At 42.6% G+C, this 20,103-nt stretch overlaps 1 protein-coding gene across 1 annotated transcript in view; it reads left to right on the forward strand.

Moving 5' to 3' along the window:
- Nucleotides 1-1,352: 1,352 nt before the first annotated feature.
- The window catches only part of bmp1a (bone morphogenetic protein 1a), a 29,556-nt gene continuing 10,805 nt past the window's right edge, over nt 1,353-20,103 (forward strand). Inside the window, exons 1-6 of the mRNA XM_070833683.1 lie at nt 1,353-1,693; nt 9,617-9,730; nt 12,727-12,852; nt 13,461-13,578; nt 15,044-15,222; nt 15,688-15,793. Coding sequence (XP_070689784.1) covers nt 1,549-1,693; nt 9,617-9,730; nt 12,727-12,852; nt 13,461-13,578; nt 15,044-15,222; nt 15,688-15,793 — 788 coding nt within the window. The 5' untranslated portion in view covers nt 1,353-1,548. The remainder of the gene's footprint in view (nt 1,694-9,616; nt 9,731-12,726; nt 12,853-13,460; nt 13,579-15,043; nt 15,223-15,687; nt 15,794-20,103) is intronic.

Below are 20,103 nucleotides of genomic sequence, written 5' to 3' on the forward strand. Positions count from 1 at the left end.
CAGTCAGACAGAGAACAACAGAGCTGGCACAGCTTCCCATCTTCAGAAGCAGTGCGTATTCAAGACATCCATCTGAGGTCTCTCCGTCTCCACCTCATGGACACTGACACTGAGGGAATCCTTTTATTTCTCTCCTTTTGTGAATACATTTTTAAAATAAGATAGATTAAAGGGCCATAAGCTTTAACTCTGATATGCAGTGAGTAGACACGGTGCAACAATGAGGTACATGCAGATAATAACAAAAATATAATATAAAAACATAATATAATGGCGATAGTTCACGTGCTTTATGCAGTATATGTGTATATTTGTTTACATACAGATAGAAGGTCTGAAAAGTGCGAGAGAAAATCAGACACTATTGGAAAGATTAAAACTGGGTGATTCATTAATGTTAATGAATAGTTATGTTTAAGTTCTAAGTAATAAACTAATAAATCACTGAGATGTTTTGCCAAACTCTGACCATCATGCCGCCACTAAGTGTGATGTTCCGTAATTTGCCAACAGGTGGCGCAGTAATCGCTTCAGTTTGACTGCTTCACCTACACCAGCAAAGCCACTCAGCAAGTCGAGCTCACTGTCTGTCTGTCTGTCTGTCTGTCCGTCCGTCTGTGTCTGTCTGTCCGTCTGTCTGTCCGTGTCTGTCTGTCTGACTGTTTCTGTGTGTGAGTGCGCGCGTGCGTGTGATAGTGCGAACGGGCTGGCTGGCGTCGAGTGCGCACGTGTGAATAATCGCGCGTGCGTCAGCGGTGCGCGCCTCAGCCAGGCTGTCTCGTGCGCCCGTGTGTGTGGAAGGGATAAAAAAAAAATAATTGAAGGATGGAGTTTTTAGCGCGCACGAGTTTAATTAAAGTGTAGAAAAAGACAGGGAAAAATTCTAGAAGCCTCAAACGCGTCGTGTAAGTAGAGTTTCATTTGAACTTCTGAACCATGCGCACTTTTAAAGATGACATTAAACTCCGCGGGGCCTTTTTCTTTTTAAAATAACAAGCTCGTGCCCAGGGGGAGATAAATATGATGATATTTTCACGTCGGTCGATTTATTATTGAGTTTGGGGTCTGTAGCTGTAAACAGAAGACTGGACGCAGTAAAACTATCACCACAATATTCATTCTTCAGAAAGAGATAATATGTTGTGAACCAAATCACAGTCCCTCGTAGATCCCTGTCTGTAAGGACCCCTGGGGGGCAATAAAAATGCACCGAGTAACAGGGCAAAATATCACCGCCCCTGTGGAGGAGCTGCCATATCATCAAAGTTTCTCCGGCAGCTCACTGAGCAGAGGCCCGGAGCTCCGGCTGGAGGAGAGGAACCACTGCCCCCAGAGCCAGGAGGACACCGGAGAGAGGCTGCATTTAAAACCCGCCCTCTGGAGGGATCTCGTTTCCCCCAAAAACCTCCCATTTTCTCTCTCTCTCCTTCTCTCCCTCACTCACTCTCTCCTCTCTCTCTCTCTGTCTCTCTCCCCCTGTCCCTCTCTCGTCCCTCTCTCTTCCTTTACCTTTATACCTCGCCTTTCGCCGTCTCCCCCACCACAATAATGGATCTCACGGCGAGATGTTTGCTTCTCCTATCCTGTCTCGGCGTGATATTGGCGATCGATTTGGAGGCGATTGATCCGGGCTACTATGTGGACCCCATTGCCACATCAGAGGCGATCGACTATAAGGATCCCTGTAAAGCTGGTGAGGTTTTTCCCCCCTTTTTTTGGCTCTACGCTGTGTGATTTACCTTTTATGTGGAGGTAGAAACATGCCACGAATGTGTTTGTGGAGCTTGCAGAGATCGGCCGGAGAAACGCGTTCAGAGAGATGACAGTAGTGGATGTAGTTTTTAAAAGGCTTGGGAGAACATTATGTGCATTTGTTTAGTACTGATTGACATAGTTTCTGCAGTTTGAAACATTTGAAGCACACTGAGTCGCCCTGGGATAACCCAGCTCGGAGAGTGGCTGCACGGATTGTAAGAATAAAAATAAACAGGATGAGTCTCTGAGTACATTTCTCCAGACTTGAAAAGTTTGGGCTGAAGTGCTTGTTGAAAAGTTACAGTGACAAATTCACTTTTATTCTTCCAAATGTGATCATGTGATTTCTTCCTGCAGGCTGAATGCTGTGTGTTATATTTAAAAAAACAAACAAACCCTGATCTTGTGGGGAAACAAAGGAATTCTGCACTTTTTAAAGATTTGTAGGACTTGTGCTCCCTTTCTGGCTGGTTTTGTCACTGCACAAACAGTCTTTTTTTTCCACCGGCTGTTCACACGGCCACTAAAACAAAGTGGAGGAGGGGAGAGAGGAGAGTACAGTGGAGCTTAGAAATTATGCACACATAATTCTGTTGGCTGCTGTCATATGGCTCAAGGTATAAATATGTCTGCCTCTTCTCTGCTGTGGTGAGACCTGCATATTTTCCAATTATTTGGCAAAAGCATATCTGACTTGTCATTGTAATCTTTTCTCTGTGTGTGTGTGTGTGTGTGTGTTTATGTGTGCGTGTACTGTGAACTCACTGTCTTGCCAAATCCCTTTGGGGGAGTTTGAACAGATTGTGTTTTCCATCTGGTGAAAGTATTCAGGTTACAGATACAGAGAGTTGGCTTCAGTCAAAATGACCTCTAAAGTCCTGGAAGTGCTTACTGATTTGGCATTTGACGATTTCTGATGTGGCAGCCGAGTAGAAAGCACAGTTCGATCCTCCAACTCTCAGCGACTGGCCTGTCTGTTTTCTTCATCTTCCCCCTGAGAAGAGTAAGTGTGGAGGTAAAGATGGTGTGTTAGCGGTCTTGTGGCTTCACATAAACATGACAGGGGTCAGTGGGGCTGCGGATGAGCCGTCAGTGGAGATGTTCCTTCCTGTTTAATTTGAGTCACTCAAGTGATAGTTTTGCATCACTAGTGTGGACTTAGTGGACACGGTGTTCAGATGACTCTTTGAGAGGTAAACTGACAAAGGATCGATGATACTGTGTTTACATTTCAAGTGTTTTTTTTTTCTTTTTTGATTCTGAGAAATCGTTGATATTTAACAGAAATGTCTCAGCAGGGACATTCCCACTTGTTAATCCTGCGTCATAATGTGGGCTTGTCTTATTTGGATGAGGATGTTCTCATTATTAGTAATTCACTTTTATGTGTCATTTGAACGGAGTGCAGCTTTGTTTATGGTTTCCTCTGGGCACGTCTGCCGACAGGTGGTCAGGAGACGGTCACAAGTACAAACTCCCACTCTCTTAACCCTCCGAGTCTCCAGCTCTTCCAACACCCACCTGCTTTTCTCCTTCCCACTAAGCGGTAAAAGATCCAAGATTGTACTCCCTACTCCTCCTCGCTCACTTGATACACCGGAGACTAAATGTTTCACTATAGTCAACTCCGCACCAGTATCTATAACTTGTATGGACTTGATGATTCCTAGATGATTGATTTGCTTTGGGTTTTTTTTTTCTCATTTTTCAAGTGCATCACCGCACTGAGTCTATTTGATCGCTCACTGTGGCCTCCAGGTCAGCATTTTCATGTCATGCTGCTTCCGCCCAGGAAAATGCTTACGGCGGTGTGAGGTTTCTAATGCAGTATCCCTCTGCAAAAAAAGCTCAATTCATGCCCGTCTTCTGTATGGCTGACCTTATTTGACACTGTTTATCAGTGTCAAATTGTTCACTAATTGATGGAGGGATACATGTGTGAAATTGTTTTCCTGTTTGGCAGTGAATGCAGTCCTGACAAAGAAAGACTCCCATTAAGAAATCAATCATCATTTTGTCCCAAAGCAAGATGACGTGTGAATATTGTTCTGATACTCTGCTAATTTGTTGACTATTGAGTGGTGGCCGTTTCATTTAATTTCCTCACAACTGCACTCGGTAGTTTCTTAATTCTTTGCCACAATGCATGCGTACCACTGCTCTCTAGTTAAGCCAAAATAAATCCCTCAAAAATGTTCACATTTACAAAGGATTAAATAACTCATTGCTATACCAGACGTGACAGAAATGTGCATTGATTGAAGCGAGCAGTGCAGTAACACTGAAGTAATGCCGTCTATTTAGGAAGTTAACCAGTGGAAAATTCCTTAGTTTGCAAAACCCCAAACTTGGCAGCATCCCAGGAAGTCATTTAAGACTGTAACAACCCACTGAGATTAGATCCACTCATTTTCAAAATGAAAAATGGATGAGAACCAGTCACGCTCATTGTCTGCTCTGCTTAAATGATAATCATGCAAACAGTGACTGGTCTGCCGTGCATGTATGCATTCATTTATGAAGCAGACATCTTAATCTAGTAAAGACAGCACTGTCTGTCTGTGCCGACCGTTGTGTATGTCATGTGGCTTCTGATTCGTGCTTTTGTGTTTGAGCTCCTGTGCTGCCGTGGCCTCAGCTGCAGACAGGGCAACCTGAACACCCCCCTTCGTCTCTTATGCAAGTGGTTTGCTTGTCTCCCTGGGCCGCCGGCTCTCTCCTCTGACTGGCTCAAACTCTTCACACAGACTGTAGGTCATTCACATCGTGCCAAGGGAAAGCACGGCTGGAAGGTGGAGGGCAGGCCGGTCGCACTGTGCCACCCCAGCCCAGGTGAAGTGAGTGCAGCCCAGTCACGGAGGGGGTGAGGCTTGGTAGGTTATCCACAATCGGCTTGCTGTCTCCGAAGGACTTGTTGCTGTAAACAGAGACTTACGTCATTCCTTCTGCCACTCGATGTAGGGACAACGTTTTTAACATTGAGTCGACCCAGATCAGGGATTTAGTTCATCTGTGTCTCTGAAAATGGCTCGAAACAGATGACACTCGTTACCCAGCTCCAGCCCTCAGCCCTGCTCTGTGCTCATGTGATGGGGCAGGCTGTTGAACTTCATGATTGGGCCTTTAAGCAACACTTAAGCAGATGCTTTTCTTTATCATGGAATGCGGGCTATATAGCCGAGCCCACACTGGGTGTTTTTTTAACATTACAGGACCCCTGCCACTTCTCTCTCTGCAGGGTTCAGGTGATTAGGGAGCCAATCTATTGGCATGATCTCGGTGCGTTAGTTGGAACAATATGTTTGTCGTCAGAGCTAAGTAATAACTAATCTTGCATTACATTAATACCAAGTCTGTGTTCGCAGCCTAAGTAACAACAAATGCTTTGGGAGAGCTCATTTAAATGGCTGAAAGGATGCCCAATTAGCCTGCTGTAATAAGCAGCTTAACACTTCACTTCTTCATTATTCACAGTTTGTTTTTGCTAAATAATTCATCAGTGCTACATTGCTGCTCATCTCGAAGAATTGTTTTTCTGTTCCCTCCACCTGTAGTGGATACTTGAGGTGTTTTCTTCAGCTGCAGATAGCTATTATTTATGGAAAGTGTTGAGGGTTGAAGATATCTTCCAGATTTAGCTCATCCACAAACCCATTTAAACTTTGCTTTGGACGTCTGCTCAGAGAAAACCTGCTCTTCCCTCACACCAGACTGTGTGAATATGTGTTAGTCTGCTCTCAAATATGAAGCCTGGATGGTCAAAATAAGTTTAGTCAAAGGTTAAAATCCCTGCCGTGTGGCGATGAATTATTCATATGTGTACGGAGATCAAAAACTGTGTATCGTTGACATTAAAAAAAAAAAGACAAATGGCTGGCGAGCTGATGAGTCATTACAGGGGGTTCGACTCAATTGGCAGTAGGGTATATCAGTAATCAGTGACAGGGATGAGCTGGGAAATCCAATCTGCTAATGGGCTTGATGGAGTGTGAAATGTTAAAGAGAAGGCAGCCTCTTGCTGTGTGCCCTTTGCATCTGGAGCTGCTCTCATTTTGCCAGTGAGATTGAAGCTGCAGTGTGGTGACAGGTACTCGGTCTTGGTCTCAGCTGTGGTTGATGAGACTTCAGCCTTTTATTGGGAAATAATTACTCGGATCTCAGGCTGTAGCTCGAGACTTCACGACAGTCTCTCCTCTAATTATACCATGGTTAACTTTTTCAAATGAGCAGAGTGCACATAAGCAGACTTTTTCCTCCCCTCTCCCACGTTGGGCTCAAATTGCAGTGTTAGGAAATGTCAAGGTAAGCATTTGCTGAAGAAATAACAGCTGGTGTTGTTTTTACAGAGGAGAGAAGTAACATATTTGCATGACAACTGGTCTGAATAATACAATTCATCATTCCTTAGTTAGCATAATGCTTTTTGTTTCTTTTTAGAAACTGTCTCAATATTCATGTTACACAGGCTTTGCTGCTTTACTACTGTTCTCTGTGCAGTTTTAAACACACAGTGTTTTGACATACAATGGCTGGTAGAGAATGAAACCTGAAAAGTGATACTCACACTGTCATCAGATGTTAATCACCTTAACGCAATACACTATTGGTCTCTATTGGAATTTAAATGCAGCGTTTGTTACCAAACACAGGCTGTGAAAGGCGGTGCCAGGGTATTGTGATGCATTCCAGGCTTACATATTGGCCAGCCTTTCTCATCCCTCATCATTAGGTCTTGTATAGGGAGAGACTGCCTCAACGTCTCTGTAAGGAGTAAACCGTGGCCTCACAGTGGAGCTGGCCTTCTAAATATAGGCTGGTGTTAGTGTCTGTATAGGCTTAGTATTGATGTTTGTGCAGGTTTCAGAGGCAGATGTCGTGGCCTGGTATTCACGAAAGGAGATTTATGGGAATAGTCCTGCAGTATTTGACACCACAGAGGTCGAGGCTAGGGCATTACACGAATCAATGGGATTAATTTGATTGAGATCTCGTGTAATCTGACTTGATGGGGGAAGTCTGAGATGAGAAGGATTATGATGGTTTAGATTAACAACAAAAAAAATCAATTACAGGGAGGAGAGTTTGGACACATCAAATATTTTCAATCCAACATTTAGTCAAAAGGTGTGTATTCAGCTTAGTCTTGTTGCTTTGTATAATGTACACACCGATTTTGGCCTGAATTTAAATGTTTCGTTGTTTTCTCCGACTAAAACAGACATGAGAACTAGAACAGTGACTAAAAACCCCTCTGCATAGATATTGGTATTATAGCTGCAGCTGTTGTCATTTAGGTAATGAATAATGTTTGGAAAGAGATGCAGCACTGTACTCTATGGTGATCTCTTGCCATCTGCCACATTCACTGGGTTGTTAATCTACAGTGCAACACACAGGTCTCTCACTGTTTGTACTTCATATCAGTACTGTGCTGTGTATCTAGATGAGTTTATCACCTTTCTCCATAGCCGGTCCTCAATCCAAGCCTAGAGTTGTGTACAAAAGATTCCTAAAACCGTGTGTGTCCGTGGATAATTAAAGCCAGGAGACAAGGGGATTAATTCACAATCCCTGCGAGTCTTTCCATAAACCTGCAACAGCGTCTCCAGGACGACTGCTGTGCCCGGGGGAAATGAGTCCTAATGCCGCCGGGCCGTGCATTTGCTCACTTCAATCTCCAGTGTTGTCTGAGAACAATGACACTGCGGATTAAGCGGCCTGTCTTCAGCACAGTGGTGGATGATTGGGCAGAGAGCACAGCCCTCTGTGAACCTCATGGGGGTGAGACAAAGCCTGCACCTCGTTATTTGGTCACAGCCTGCACATAACACTGTTAATATGTGCAAATTGGCAAAACATGTGAAAAGAAATGTCCTTCAATTGTTGCTTAATTTTTCCTCCGTCAATATGGAATGATAAAGAGTTTCATATGATTGTTTTCAATACCCCCCCCCCCCCCCTTATGGTCTTCTATATGACTGCAATGTGGAACTAATTGTTCACGAACTGCCTGTTCTGTTTAGCCCTCGGCCAGTTCTGGGAATCAAGTGAAAAATGTGAAGATAAAAGAGAGAAATTTCCTTCTGTTGTCAGCCTATCCATCCTTTACTGTGTGACATCTGGTAGCTTCCCTTTATCGGTGTGTTTTTGGCAATGGCCGTCAGTATGAGTGCTGATTGAGAGTAGTCTGTTTGGTCTCAGGGATTTGTTTAGAGTGAATTAGTGTTTTTAGCGAGAACAAATTAGAGGATCCCTTTGACCTCTGGAATTCAAACCTGTCTTTTGTGCGTGCCCTGTCTTGCCAACAGTGATCTACACCTTTTCTTATTGCTGTCATTAGCCTCTAATCCCAAACACAGCCATTCTGCTGTGCATCCTCCACGACCTGCAGCGTGGAAGACTGGCCTGCATCTACCAAAGCCAACTCCAGATTGTTTCAATAATACTCTTCTGGTGAAAAGGAATGCGAGAAAAGTGTTTTGTCTTTGTTTCTATTGTGCTTTTCATCTCCTTTTCTCTGTCTCAGATCTGTCAAACTTTTATAGGAGTATAGGGGATGAAAGACCTCCCCTGTGGATGTTTTCGTTGCATGGTAGAAGGAAAAAAAATCTATTAACTGCCTCAGAACTAAAATAAAAATCAAGTTTATCTCTACGTGAAGAATTTTCTTTTGTATTTCACAGTAACGGTAGCTTGTGTTGGCTGACACTTTGACGATTTACAGATTCTAACTTTCGACAAACACAACCACTGTAAATCACCTCCATTAACTCTGCAGTTTAGTGGTTCTCCCGGCTTCTTACCCCTATGGGTTGGTCTCCTCCCTACCACACTAACCTCCGAACACACATCCAGAAGGCTGTCATTTTCTTGCTGCTCCACATCTGCCTTCCCTATTCGGAGCTGCGGTTTGGGCAGAGGGGATATGCCTTCCTTTGCTCTTCTCTTCCCTTCCCCTCTCGTTGTCATTCTGTCTCTTTAGACACAGTTTACAGTGCCACCCCTCTGCACTGCTCTCCCCCTCTGCTCACCCCCCCTCCCCTCCATCACCCTCTAACACCCCCCCCCCCCCCCCCCCTTTCCGTCTTCCCCCAACCTGCATACAAGTTGGGTCATAAATTCTAGAGACGTGCTGGTGTTAAAAGCCAGTAAATCTGAGCGCCTTGTCTTTGCGGAGAGGACTCCTAGCTTATCCTGCATAGAAATGGGGCGTTTAGTAAGGAATCCCATAAAGCACATTCCTCATAAAGTGGGACTGTTTGGTTATTTTTCCCTCTCCTTGGCCTCATTAAAGAGCTATTACTTGCTCAAGGTGCCCCATATTACTCCATTGAGGCAGTGTCAGTGTCTCACTGTATCATATCTGATAGCTCTCATTAACTATCCAAGGACTACAAAGCACACAGTGTGAGTTTTGTTGTTTGGTAACATCTGGTCTGAACATGGCTCAATTAATCACGTCCATTGTCAGCTTTCTGAGTTCATGCTCTCTTCATTGCATGAAGCTTCACGAGCCACGTGCAATATGTTGCTTACATTTCCATCCTATAATTTGGACCCCAGACAAGGCAGCCTTCCTGTTATCCAAACAGACATACTGCTGTTTCACAACTCTATTTCTATTTCACTGCAAGGAAAGGGTAAACAGAGCAGACTCAAGAAAGGAACAGAGTATATATTTGTATATGCGTGTGCTACATGCTCTAGGCCTTCCACAAGTGCTTAAACTGGGCCTCCATGCAGCCTACTCAGTCTGAGCAGCAGGAAACACTTGAGGCAACTGGAGGCTCAGACTGACGCTCATATTGTTAAGTTGCCTTACAGTCGTCTGACATGTGCCATCTCTGTTTATCTGTTTCAGCTGCCTTTCTGGGAGACATTGCTCTGGATGAGGAGGACCTGCGATTGTTTAAAGTGGACAGAATAATTGATTTGGCTCAGAGAACCGTCCAGATTGTTAATCACACTGACTCAGGTAACATTAATATAAACCTCTGCACCAAAGGTTAGAGCTTGAGGGGAAAATTCCTCATTATAGCACTGAGGCAAAGTGTTTTGCTTGTCTGTCTAGATAAAATTGCAACAAAAATGAGCATGGCACGCACAGATCCTCTCCAACCGAGACTCGAGCAGCACGTGTTGGTTAGCAGCTTTGTGTTTTTCATGAGCTCCTCTGAATGTTTATCCCTACAGCTGTCACGTTAGCGCTACACATTGCTACACCGGTATCACTGTGTTCAACAGTAACTGCTTTGTCAGGTTAAATGTAGCTCTTAAAATGAAAAGAAGTATTTAACTAACAGCTGTAAGACAACAGGGACCAATAAATTTGATAATCCTATAAACTACAGGTGAACGAGAACCAACAAGTATGTGCATGTTGCTGTCTATACTTGAACCGTGTCGGTTTGCTGTTTTTTTTTTTTCAACTGGAGTTAATGAGCACGTTGAGGAAAAGAAACATTTTGATGGATTGAAAATACATTTCAACGGCTCTTAAAATATCCACTGGTTAAGATTGATTTCCAGACTAAATAGTGACCTCTGTGCTGTAGAGTTAAGAGGAGCCTCATGGCTTCAGACTGCAGCAGAGACAGGCTGTGTACTCTGATTTCTAAACATTTATTTGTCCACTTGGGCAGGTTTGCACATCTACTTGTTGTGGAGTAGACAGGCTACTCAAACAACAAAATGAAAAACACAATCATTACTGCTTGATTTTTAAAGAACTTATTCAACTACACTGTTTTCAGTGATGTTATACCTTCCTCAGGCTGCGCAGACAGTCAGCTCACTGGAGATATATATACCAGATCACCTATCACAGGTGCAGATCCTAATTTGTTGTCAAAATAAGCTTTACACATTATTAGGTCATGTTTTTCACATATTCTATGAATTCAATTTGTGGATTAGCCTGTTACTTCACAGGACTATAAACTTGCTCAGTTATCATGAAGCTAACTTCATATCTCCTCACCTGACACAAATTGTTGCCTGCCCTATATGAATCAGAGCAGGAACATTTGGTTAAATCGATAATGTGATCAGACTAATAAGAAAAGTTTACTATGAATGGAAGTGGTAGATTTAATCACATTATGGTAATTAACACATCTTCCACAAGTTTTGTCTCCCCAGCACTCTTCCTTATCAGTTAACTGAGCAGATTTGGCTGTTATCAGACTTTTCCTCAACACATGCACAAGTGTACGTGTTAATTGATCTCACCAGGCCGCTAGGATTTACTCCTGCAGACTGAAATTCAACAGAACGCATTGTTCCAGCAAATTAAAAAAACTTGCTGCAAACTGTGGCTTGCATGTTAATTAAATTTAGTTTGAAAAGCTGAGGGCTCATAGTCGCACAGCTTCAAGTATTGTTATAGAACAACAGCCCTTGTTCGGGATTTACTGAAACCAGATACACTTGTTTTTGTTTCTACAACAATACCCATAGTATAAAGAAGAACCATATTGTGAGACTACCTCGTTGGAGCTTGTGGCCTTCATCATGGTCATCCACATGTTGTCTCATAATAAAGGTGGTCTTCATACTACAAGTGTTGGTGAAGTTTGGACCTCCTCAGACTATTTCCACACTCCATATGCCAGTGAAGTAGGTGAAGCTGTGCCATAGATCCCTACTCAACTGTTTCTGCAGCGATCACTCACAACTCTGCAATGGATAGAGGTCAACATGTTAATTAATAGTTTTAATAAATGTAAAATTAATAATTTGCTAACTCCTGAACCAGGGACAGGAATTAATGTACCATGGGGATTCTGCTGGTTTTCATTAAAGTGATTTAACTTACACGAGCACCTTCACCCAGTTAGAGGAAACTGCTGGAGTCTTAATGTGGAAAGACAACCTGCTGTGACCAGGCCCTCTATAGCACGTCAAAGTAATCTCTGTTTGAAACATTTAGGTACAATATAGGAACAATATAAATGTAGAGTAGCACATTGCCTTTTTATGCAAATTTTGATTGCATGACGTAAAATCACGACTCCATACCACCACAAATCTAATGGGCTTTTTTAGTAATTCCCAGTCTTGGTCCTCAGATCACTGAAGTTTTCTCTCCTACACTTATTAATTTATCCCCCTTTTAAGGAAAGGACTCTACTGATTGAACTGCTCTATATGATACCTTGATGTGGTTAAAATAACAAGGAAACAGCACGTCAATGGTATCTTTCTGTAATTCACCGTGTTTTCTATTGAAAGGGCATGCTACTGCATGAAATAACACAATGAAGTATCACTTTATATCTTGATGTGATGCAATCTTTAATCAAATTGTCTATAATTAAAATGTTTGTGATAACACATCATCGTGACACGTTTGTATTTTTTTTTTCAAAAATGAAATACCAGTTAAAATCAAAGTAACTATTCCACTGGATTAAACGTTTCCATTATTCTCCTGCAAAGCTGCATCATGTAGTAAATGATAGCAGTTGTATTTGCCTCAGTATAAGTTGCGCCTGTTCTTCAGTGTAATGAGGTACAGCAGGGTGATGATGCTATATGTGGTTCACATATGGATTTGTCTTATTATAATCATCAGGTTTAGGTGGGAGCTTAGTCTCCATGGTTACTCGACATTAATGTGTGTCTGAGTGACATTAAAATGGTGAAATTAATTTGAAAGAAGAAAGAATCCAGCTTCAATAAAATCCCTTTGTGCAAAATAGGAAGAACAATGTTATGTGAACAAATGGAAGTAAATGTAATTTCTTAAATGAAAAATGATAATTAGAATTTCTGAAGAGCATCAAACCTTCAATAATGTCCTGTGGTTTTAGGATTAAAAAGTCTCTTGTCATCTGAAGGCAAAGCATATTTGCTCCTCATAAAAATGTAGGAGAAACATTTACTCTGTCAGAAACAGAAATGAAACATTCATATTGTTTTATTATTTTTTTGTTGTGTTTTTTTGCTGTCGTGATTTGTAATCGTCAGGATCGACCAATCAGAGTGGCCAAAACAGGCAAGGTTCACGCCGCAGGAAACGGGCTGCCACCTCCAGACCTGAACGTGTTTGGCCTGAAGGTGTTATTCCCTATGTCATCAGTGGTAACTTTAGTGGTAAGTAACAATCATTTACTGGGTCACTTCTGCCTTTTTAGCAAACAGTATACTCATGTACATGACATGTGCATAAGTATGATGTAGCATGAATAACGAACAATTTATATCCTTTTAAATGCCACTAATTCTCAAATCTATAAAATATTATTCCCGGATATAGGTAAAATTACAAGAAAGTAGCATGTTGATGGTGTCTTGCTTCTGAATTTCAACATACTTTATGAAACTAATTCCTAATTCCTCAAAATGAAAAGGAAATGAAGAAATGCACAGTTAAAACGTGCCATCTAGTCATGTCACCTCAAGAAAAGTTTCTATGATGGGTTCATAAGCAGTTACATTTTTATATAATCAATAAAGATTATGAAACTATGGAAATATTAGGTTTACGTCATGATGGTACACATCTTGTTGTGACTTCATTTCCAGAACCTCTCTATCCAAGTTCTTGTTTTAAAGCGGTTCCCAGCTGTCCCCTTTTCTATTCATCTTCCCTTTTCTACAAAACGTGTGTGCATGTGTGTGTATGTGTGTGTGTGTGTGCGTGTGTGTCTGTCTGTCTCTGTCAGCTCCACTGATCTCACCCTCCCTGTCGTCTTATTCAGGCAGCCAGCGGGCTATATTTCGCCAAGCCATGCGGCACTGGGAGAAGCACACCTGCGTGACCTTTATTGAGAGGACGCAGGAGGAGAGCTATATTGTCTTCACCTACCGACCATGTGGGTGAGTCAGTGGGGTTTTTAGCTCCCACATGAAGACATGGAACAATGGTCAGCCTCTGTTGAGCCTTCATTATCTACAGCTAATTATTTAGCTAAAGTAGTTTTCCTTGCTTCCTGCTCAGCAGCCTTTCACTCTTTGTTCATCCTCTCCGTTTGCAGTCTCTGTGTGAGTTGTTATTTCAGCCCCCTACCAGTCCCGAGAGAGACAGCCTTTCAGTGGCCAGGAATGCTTCCTGTGCCTCATCATCACACAGCATCAGTCACTGACCACTTACATAGTGTACAGAGTTGCACCCCAGGCGGAGACTTCCTCAGCGTCTTCATAACCCTGTTTACCACACGCCACTGAAGTCAGGCTCAGTGTCCACTCAGCATTATTTCTTGAAACAGATACTCAGGGGAAGTGCTCGTTGTGGTTCTTGTTGTTGCTAAGCGACTATTGACGACCTGTTTGGGCGTGCAGGGTGCTTTTATTTAATGATGAAATGATTTTAAATTAAAGCACTTGTTGCCGTTGGGAATGCAAACCAGTGTAACCTATTAATTTGAGATTTTGAGGAAAAAGAGGCCAGAGCTGTTGCATGAAGTATTAGAAAGGTTCCCAAGGGACTCGCAAACCTAAAATGTTCCCAGTTCCCATGTTTTAACCTCACACAGATTTAGACCACAAGCTGGAACCATTATGTCATTACACACAATGTACCTCTCCCACTGATATGTATCATTCAACTCAAACAGCTTAACAGAAAGCGGATGCAGCTCATGGAACTGAACTTTTTCCAGCCAACTGTTGATAGCCATTTTTAGCCTGGTAACTGGCGTCTGGAGCAACAGGGATGACATTATCCACGCAGGCGGCAGCGGTTAGCAGTGGGAACGCTTTACTCTGCTGCATATTCAGAAGGCCCCCATCTGTCCTGTGCAAAGTTCAAGGCGTGTCTCAGGAGAGCCTGGCTGGGCTCACAGTAATTAGAGAGCGGCTGTCTGGCCCACAGGGCCGTGATGTGTGTGCCCATCCTCCAGACTCCCACACTGAACCTTTCATGTCACGCTGAGATGGAGCGCTGCAGCCAGCCAGCTTCCACCGTCACTCTCAGCATTTGCATTGGCAGACGGATGAATGAATGTCAATGCTGTATGTGTGTGTGACGGGTCGCCACTACAGCTCTCTGTACAGCTCAGTCTGTAAAACAGACCAGAGGTTGTTAAGATAATGTTGTTCTCATTATAAGCTCCATTATATATGTACAGACCATGTTGAAATACAGGAGCTGGTAGATATTAAAGAGCCAGGGACGCATTCCTTCATCCTCTCCCCCGGGAAACATGACTTTTTTTTGGTCTCTCTGTGTAGTTTCCACTTGCTTGTTAGTGATTACTTTGATTTACTGAAATATAAAGTCTGGTCACTCTGTTCTGGCTTTGTTAACAAAGCTGTGTGTGTGTGTCTGGCTGTTGATTCATAGGTGCTGCTCCTATGTGGGTCGTCGCGGAGGGGGCCCCCAGGCCATATCCATTGGGAAAAACTGTGACAAGTTTGGCATTGTGGTGCACGAGTTGGGCCATGTTATTGGATTCTGGCATGAACACACGCGGCCTGACCGTGACGAACACGTCAGCATTATCAGGGACAACATTCAACCAGGTAGGATCTCTCCGCAGTCCCTCAGCAATATTGTTGGAAAGATGCAGTAAGAGACAAAATAATAAAAGTCACACCTCTGTACACACATAGACTCTGGGCTAAGCTGGTGGAAACAAAAGGAAAAGAAAAAAACACCAGTGCGGTACGCGTTTATTCTCAGCCTGAAACGTATCTAGAGCTGGTCAGTTGCATATAAATAGCTAATAATGACAGTCAGTATCCAGGCCAGCACTTAGAAATTTTTGTCTGTAAAATATTAAAGCATAAAACCTTTATCATCCTAAAATACACAAAAACAATCCAACCCAACCAATGCAGGTGGCCCATTTATCTCAGTAGCCTCATTGTATGAAAGATTTTTCAGACAGTGTAGAACTGAATTCACCTTTGACATACATACTCATGGTTGCACAGTATGACTCAGCTTCGTATTTCAGCTGTGCTTTTCCCTTTTTCCTTTCACAGGACAGGAGTATAACTTTTTGAAGATGGAGCCGGGGGAGGTGGACTCTTTGGGAGAAGTCTATGACTTCGACAGTATCATGCACTATGCCAGGAATACATTCTCCAGGTAGGAGCCAAGCCAAGTTCCACTCCATGCTCCCCAGACATGAAAACTAGCCTTAGATCAAGTCAGGCAGAGCTTTTTCCCCACTCTGCTGCAACCTTTTAACCCATCGTCTTGTTTTCCATTTCTTCTCATAGAGTCTTGTGACTATATAGGTCTGTAATGCACCAGGTCTGTGTCTATGCTGCTGAGTAATGTGGGAGGATTCCCAGTGCTTGGGAAGGAGAAAGAATGAAACATTTAATTCACCCCAATAATAAATCACTAGAAAACTCACGTGTAGCCCGAGGACATCAAGTTTAGAAAAGGCTCACTGTTCCTTGAATGTCTGTGTTGGATTTGAATTGTTTTTTTATTATTTGAGTTTAAGTTTAGAGACAGAACCTGCTTTCTTTGGAAAAGGTGGGTCTTTAGTGGATCTTTATAAAGTAGTTTCTACAAAAGCTTCTACTTTGAACTAAGACCTCTCCTTCTCTTGTTTAAGTTTCTTTTGGGCTGTTTTTTTTAACAATCAAGGCTCACATTGAATGGGGCTTTAGGGAGACAGGAGGAGTCTAATGTGACTCATGTAATATTTGGACACGATTTTCTTATTGTTGTATTGGGGATACTGACAATCAAAAAAGAATACACTTGTGGGAAATAACTTGTAGAAAGAAATCTGACATGTCAGATTCCATCTAGCGTTTTGCTTTTGGTCCAACAGTGGATCAGGGTACATCTGTCGGTTTCACGTCTAGCTCAGTTGTTAGTCCATAGGTTTTACCTGCTCTGGTATCCAAAACAGTATCAGGTACACTTACCATGACAGTTACACTCATTCTGGATTCTGGTTGGATTATTGAAATCCAACGTCTCTGAAAAACTTAAAATGATTTATGTTATAGATTTTTTTTCTTGTAAGTGAAAGCCAAGTCTTTGTAGCCATAGTGAAAGTGTTTGTTTGGGATGGACCAGCTCTTTCCCACAGCCTGTTCAAATTAAGGTACCTCTGCTTGGTTCCTGCTGCTTTTGCAGCAGCAGCTCAGTAAAGCAGCATCGGTCCTGGGGCTGAACTAGCCCAGCAACAGTGCCCCAGTGCTTATTCACAACATTTCTACACACCATTTTCAAGGCTATGTGAAGCTTCTTGTAAAAGCTGTGCTTTCATACTATGAACCACCTCGTTACACTCCTAAAGGCCCTTTGAAGAGGCTTTGATGAACAGTGGCATGATGTTCACCTGAGGCTACAGCAGGGACTCGTAGATTTATTTCCTATGTCTGCTGTAAAGCTTTTTAGCACTTTCATAGCGCTCAAGCGTTATAATACCTGCCTTGCTATTAAATGTCTTTTGCACCTCAAACTCAATGTAGGTCAACACGTGCATATGGTAAGGAATTTAGGAGGGAAAACTTTACTGTCTCAATTAGTGTGTGTGTGTGTGTGTGTGTGTGTGTGTGTGTGTGTGTGTATATGTATGTTTATATATGTGTGTGTGTGTATGTATATATATGTATATAGGTATGTTTATATATATATATCAAACCTAATTTGGTATTGAATTTTTTCATAGAAATCTGCTGTTTGTGAAAGCAGAACTATGAATACTTACACAAGCACTAAATTGTGTAATCAACTGACATCAGTCCTTACTGCCTGTTGGATACAACAGGAAGCTCCTCCAGATGTTGTGCTGTCATTCAGCACCACACATTGGTGTTGTGGCGTCAGAGGAAGGATCTTACTAGAAAAAGCTCCATGACAAACACTGGTTGCTCTGGGCTCTCACTCTAGTCATCCTAGTCTGCGGTTAATTTCATGTGTTTCAAGTGCCATTTACCAACTGGGTGACTGTAACACTAAAATAGACCTTTTGGGAGAACTAACTCAGATTCAGCTTCTGAGTCATCATTGTAATTTCAAAAGCATCACCACACTCACTACAGAGTGGCTTCTTGACAACCTGTTCATGTACATTAAATTATTTTGCAAGCTGTGACGCTGAACTCTACATAGGGTTGTATAAATATTATGGTTACCTCCGGCCGCTATGTGCAGGATATGACCTCAGTTTAAGTGCAAAACTGCCTGTATTGCATAGATAAACAAAATGAGTGAATCTTTCGGACAGCTGCAGGTGCAGTCACCACTATACAATGTTCTACCTATAGCAGGAATAGTTTTGATAGCCTTCAGTAAGTCAGTGTGATGGGATGTACGGTCACTAGACGTTAAAGCAGAAAACGAGTGAACCCAGACTATGATCATAACTACCTCATTCTGATATGAGAACCAGCTGTGGCTGTCCTTTTGTTCAGCTGTACTTATGAATATATGTACTTTTTTCTGTTTCCTCACCACCAGCTCTCCCATGTCCTGTGTTACTCTCTCAGTGTAGCGGGCCTCTTCCCAAATCAACTGCCATGCTCTTGCGGCAAACAGATTCTGGGAAGCAGAGAGGGAATCTTTGTCTTCACGGAGGCTGCAGCTGGGTGTAGGCCAACATACAGAAATGCCTGTCTGAACTCGTGCATCCAGACTGTAGGTTCGAGAATGCTCTGCACACTGAATGGAGCTGAAATACTATTTGATTTAGTTGGGTTTTAGTGTTGAGTATTGCACAGGTAAATGAGTTAACAGAGAGGCATAAAACAACATCTGGTATGATACAGAATGTGAAACATTATGCTCCAAAAAATTCCTTTCGCTTCATACCAACAACAACCCTTTCTCTCTAGTGGGCTTGTAGGTCTTTGGGATCCCCTCAGGGACCAGGATATAGTACACTCAAGCTGATAAATTGTTGTTTGTGTTTTCCATAAAAATAAGAGTTTTTTATTTTCTAAGAGGGCAGTTTTTTCTTAGTTTCGATTTAACTTAAAAGACAGCACATCCATTTAGTTGCTGTCAACTCATAGGTCAAGATTTGGGCTTAACCTTATGATCTGGTAAATTCTTGGTATGCGCTATAGTCTGCGGCACAACGTAGCAGCCCTGTCCTAAATTATGTTTATGCCGGCTAATCTGCCCTTTTCTGTTTTCCCTCCAACTCGGACTCTGTTGCTGTCCTAGTTCGTGGAACTGATCAATAAGAGTGTTAAGACATGAGAGAGGAAAGGCTGCCACTGCTGGGGAATGTTTCACAGAGCTGTATTAGCAGACAAGGGGCTCCTGTTAGCTTTTCACAAGTCATTCCAAGAACTTTTTCTTGAGCACTGATTGGGTGATTTACCTGTGCCAGTGTCTTTCTTTGTCACCCCATTATTAGCCAGTGTGTTTGCTCTGTGTTTTACAGTAAATCACCGTGGGAAGCCAGGCCCTTTGCCGCGGTTGTTGTTTGGAAGATTTCATGGCTTGTCTTGATGTTTTGCTGTGTCTCCTGGGGACATGCAGGGCTGATCCCCATGCTTTTTGTCTCGGGTGTGTTACCCGACCCACAGCTCCGCCTGCCCCCTCTTTTGCTCCAGAGATATTTTTCAGGGCTGGTGCATGGAGCAGTGCCAACTCAAATAGAGACCTGCCAGTGTGCCCTTTGTCTGCTCTGACACCGGCTGGAGTGGCGTTTTTCACCGACAGCCAGCATACGGGCTCCTAGAAGCTCACAGACAGACAGGCAAGCAGAGTCTAAACTGTTAGCTCAGGCTGCTCTGTTTGCAAATGCCTGGCGTTGATAGGCATGTCACCATGGGAACGGCCAGGGAGCCAGACCGTTGCTCGCCAATACTTAGAGAAAAATGAAGATGATAAACTAGCAAAGTGTCAAGTGAGACAGCAGCAGCAGTGTGAAAAGACTCTTAGGACTAACTGTTTTCTTCTGCCATTTCTAAAGTTACGTAAACACTTCACCAGATCATTTTTTTACTGTTCCATTTTGGACGAACAAGACATATGGTTAACGTTCACACATCCTACCTTTTACAGTTTACGCAATTTTTTTTTGATCGCTCTGTGAATCTGGAGAAGAGCTTAAGTTCTTAGTTTGGGTCCATCTGTAGGGCAGACGTGTGTGAAGAATGATGTCAGCATTAACTTCAAAAACAGCCCATGTGACTGCCCCCGACCTCAAAGGAAAACCATGATAAGTGACTGCAACTGTATCTTAGCGGGACACGAGGACATCTGAGGAATCGCGAACTAAAACTCATGCACACACACACACTTTAACATTCATATATGCCAGTGGGAGATGGAGAAGCATATGGCAATTCAGATGAGAAAAAAAAGCATAAACAATGGTTTAAATTATTAATTTAACTTTATTTTTGTCAATGTGTCAAGTGGAAAAGTGCCATATTCTGATTTTTTTTTAACAGTACAAGGGAATGAGGATC

This window comes from Pempheris klunzingeri, chromosome 7, assembly GCF_042242105.1.
Source record: "Pempheris klunzingeri isolate RE-2024b chromosome 7, fPemKlu1.hap1, whole genome shotgun sequence".
NCBI lineage: Eukaryota > Metazoa > Chordata > Actinopteri > Acropomatiformes > Pempheridae > Pempheris > Pempheris klunzingeri.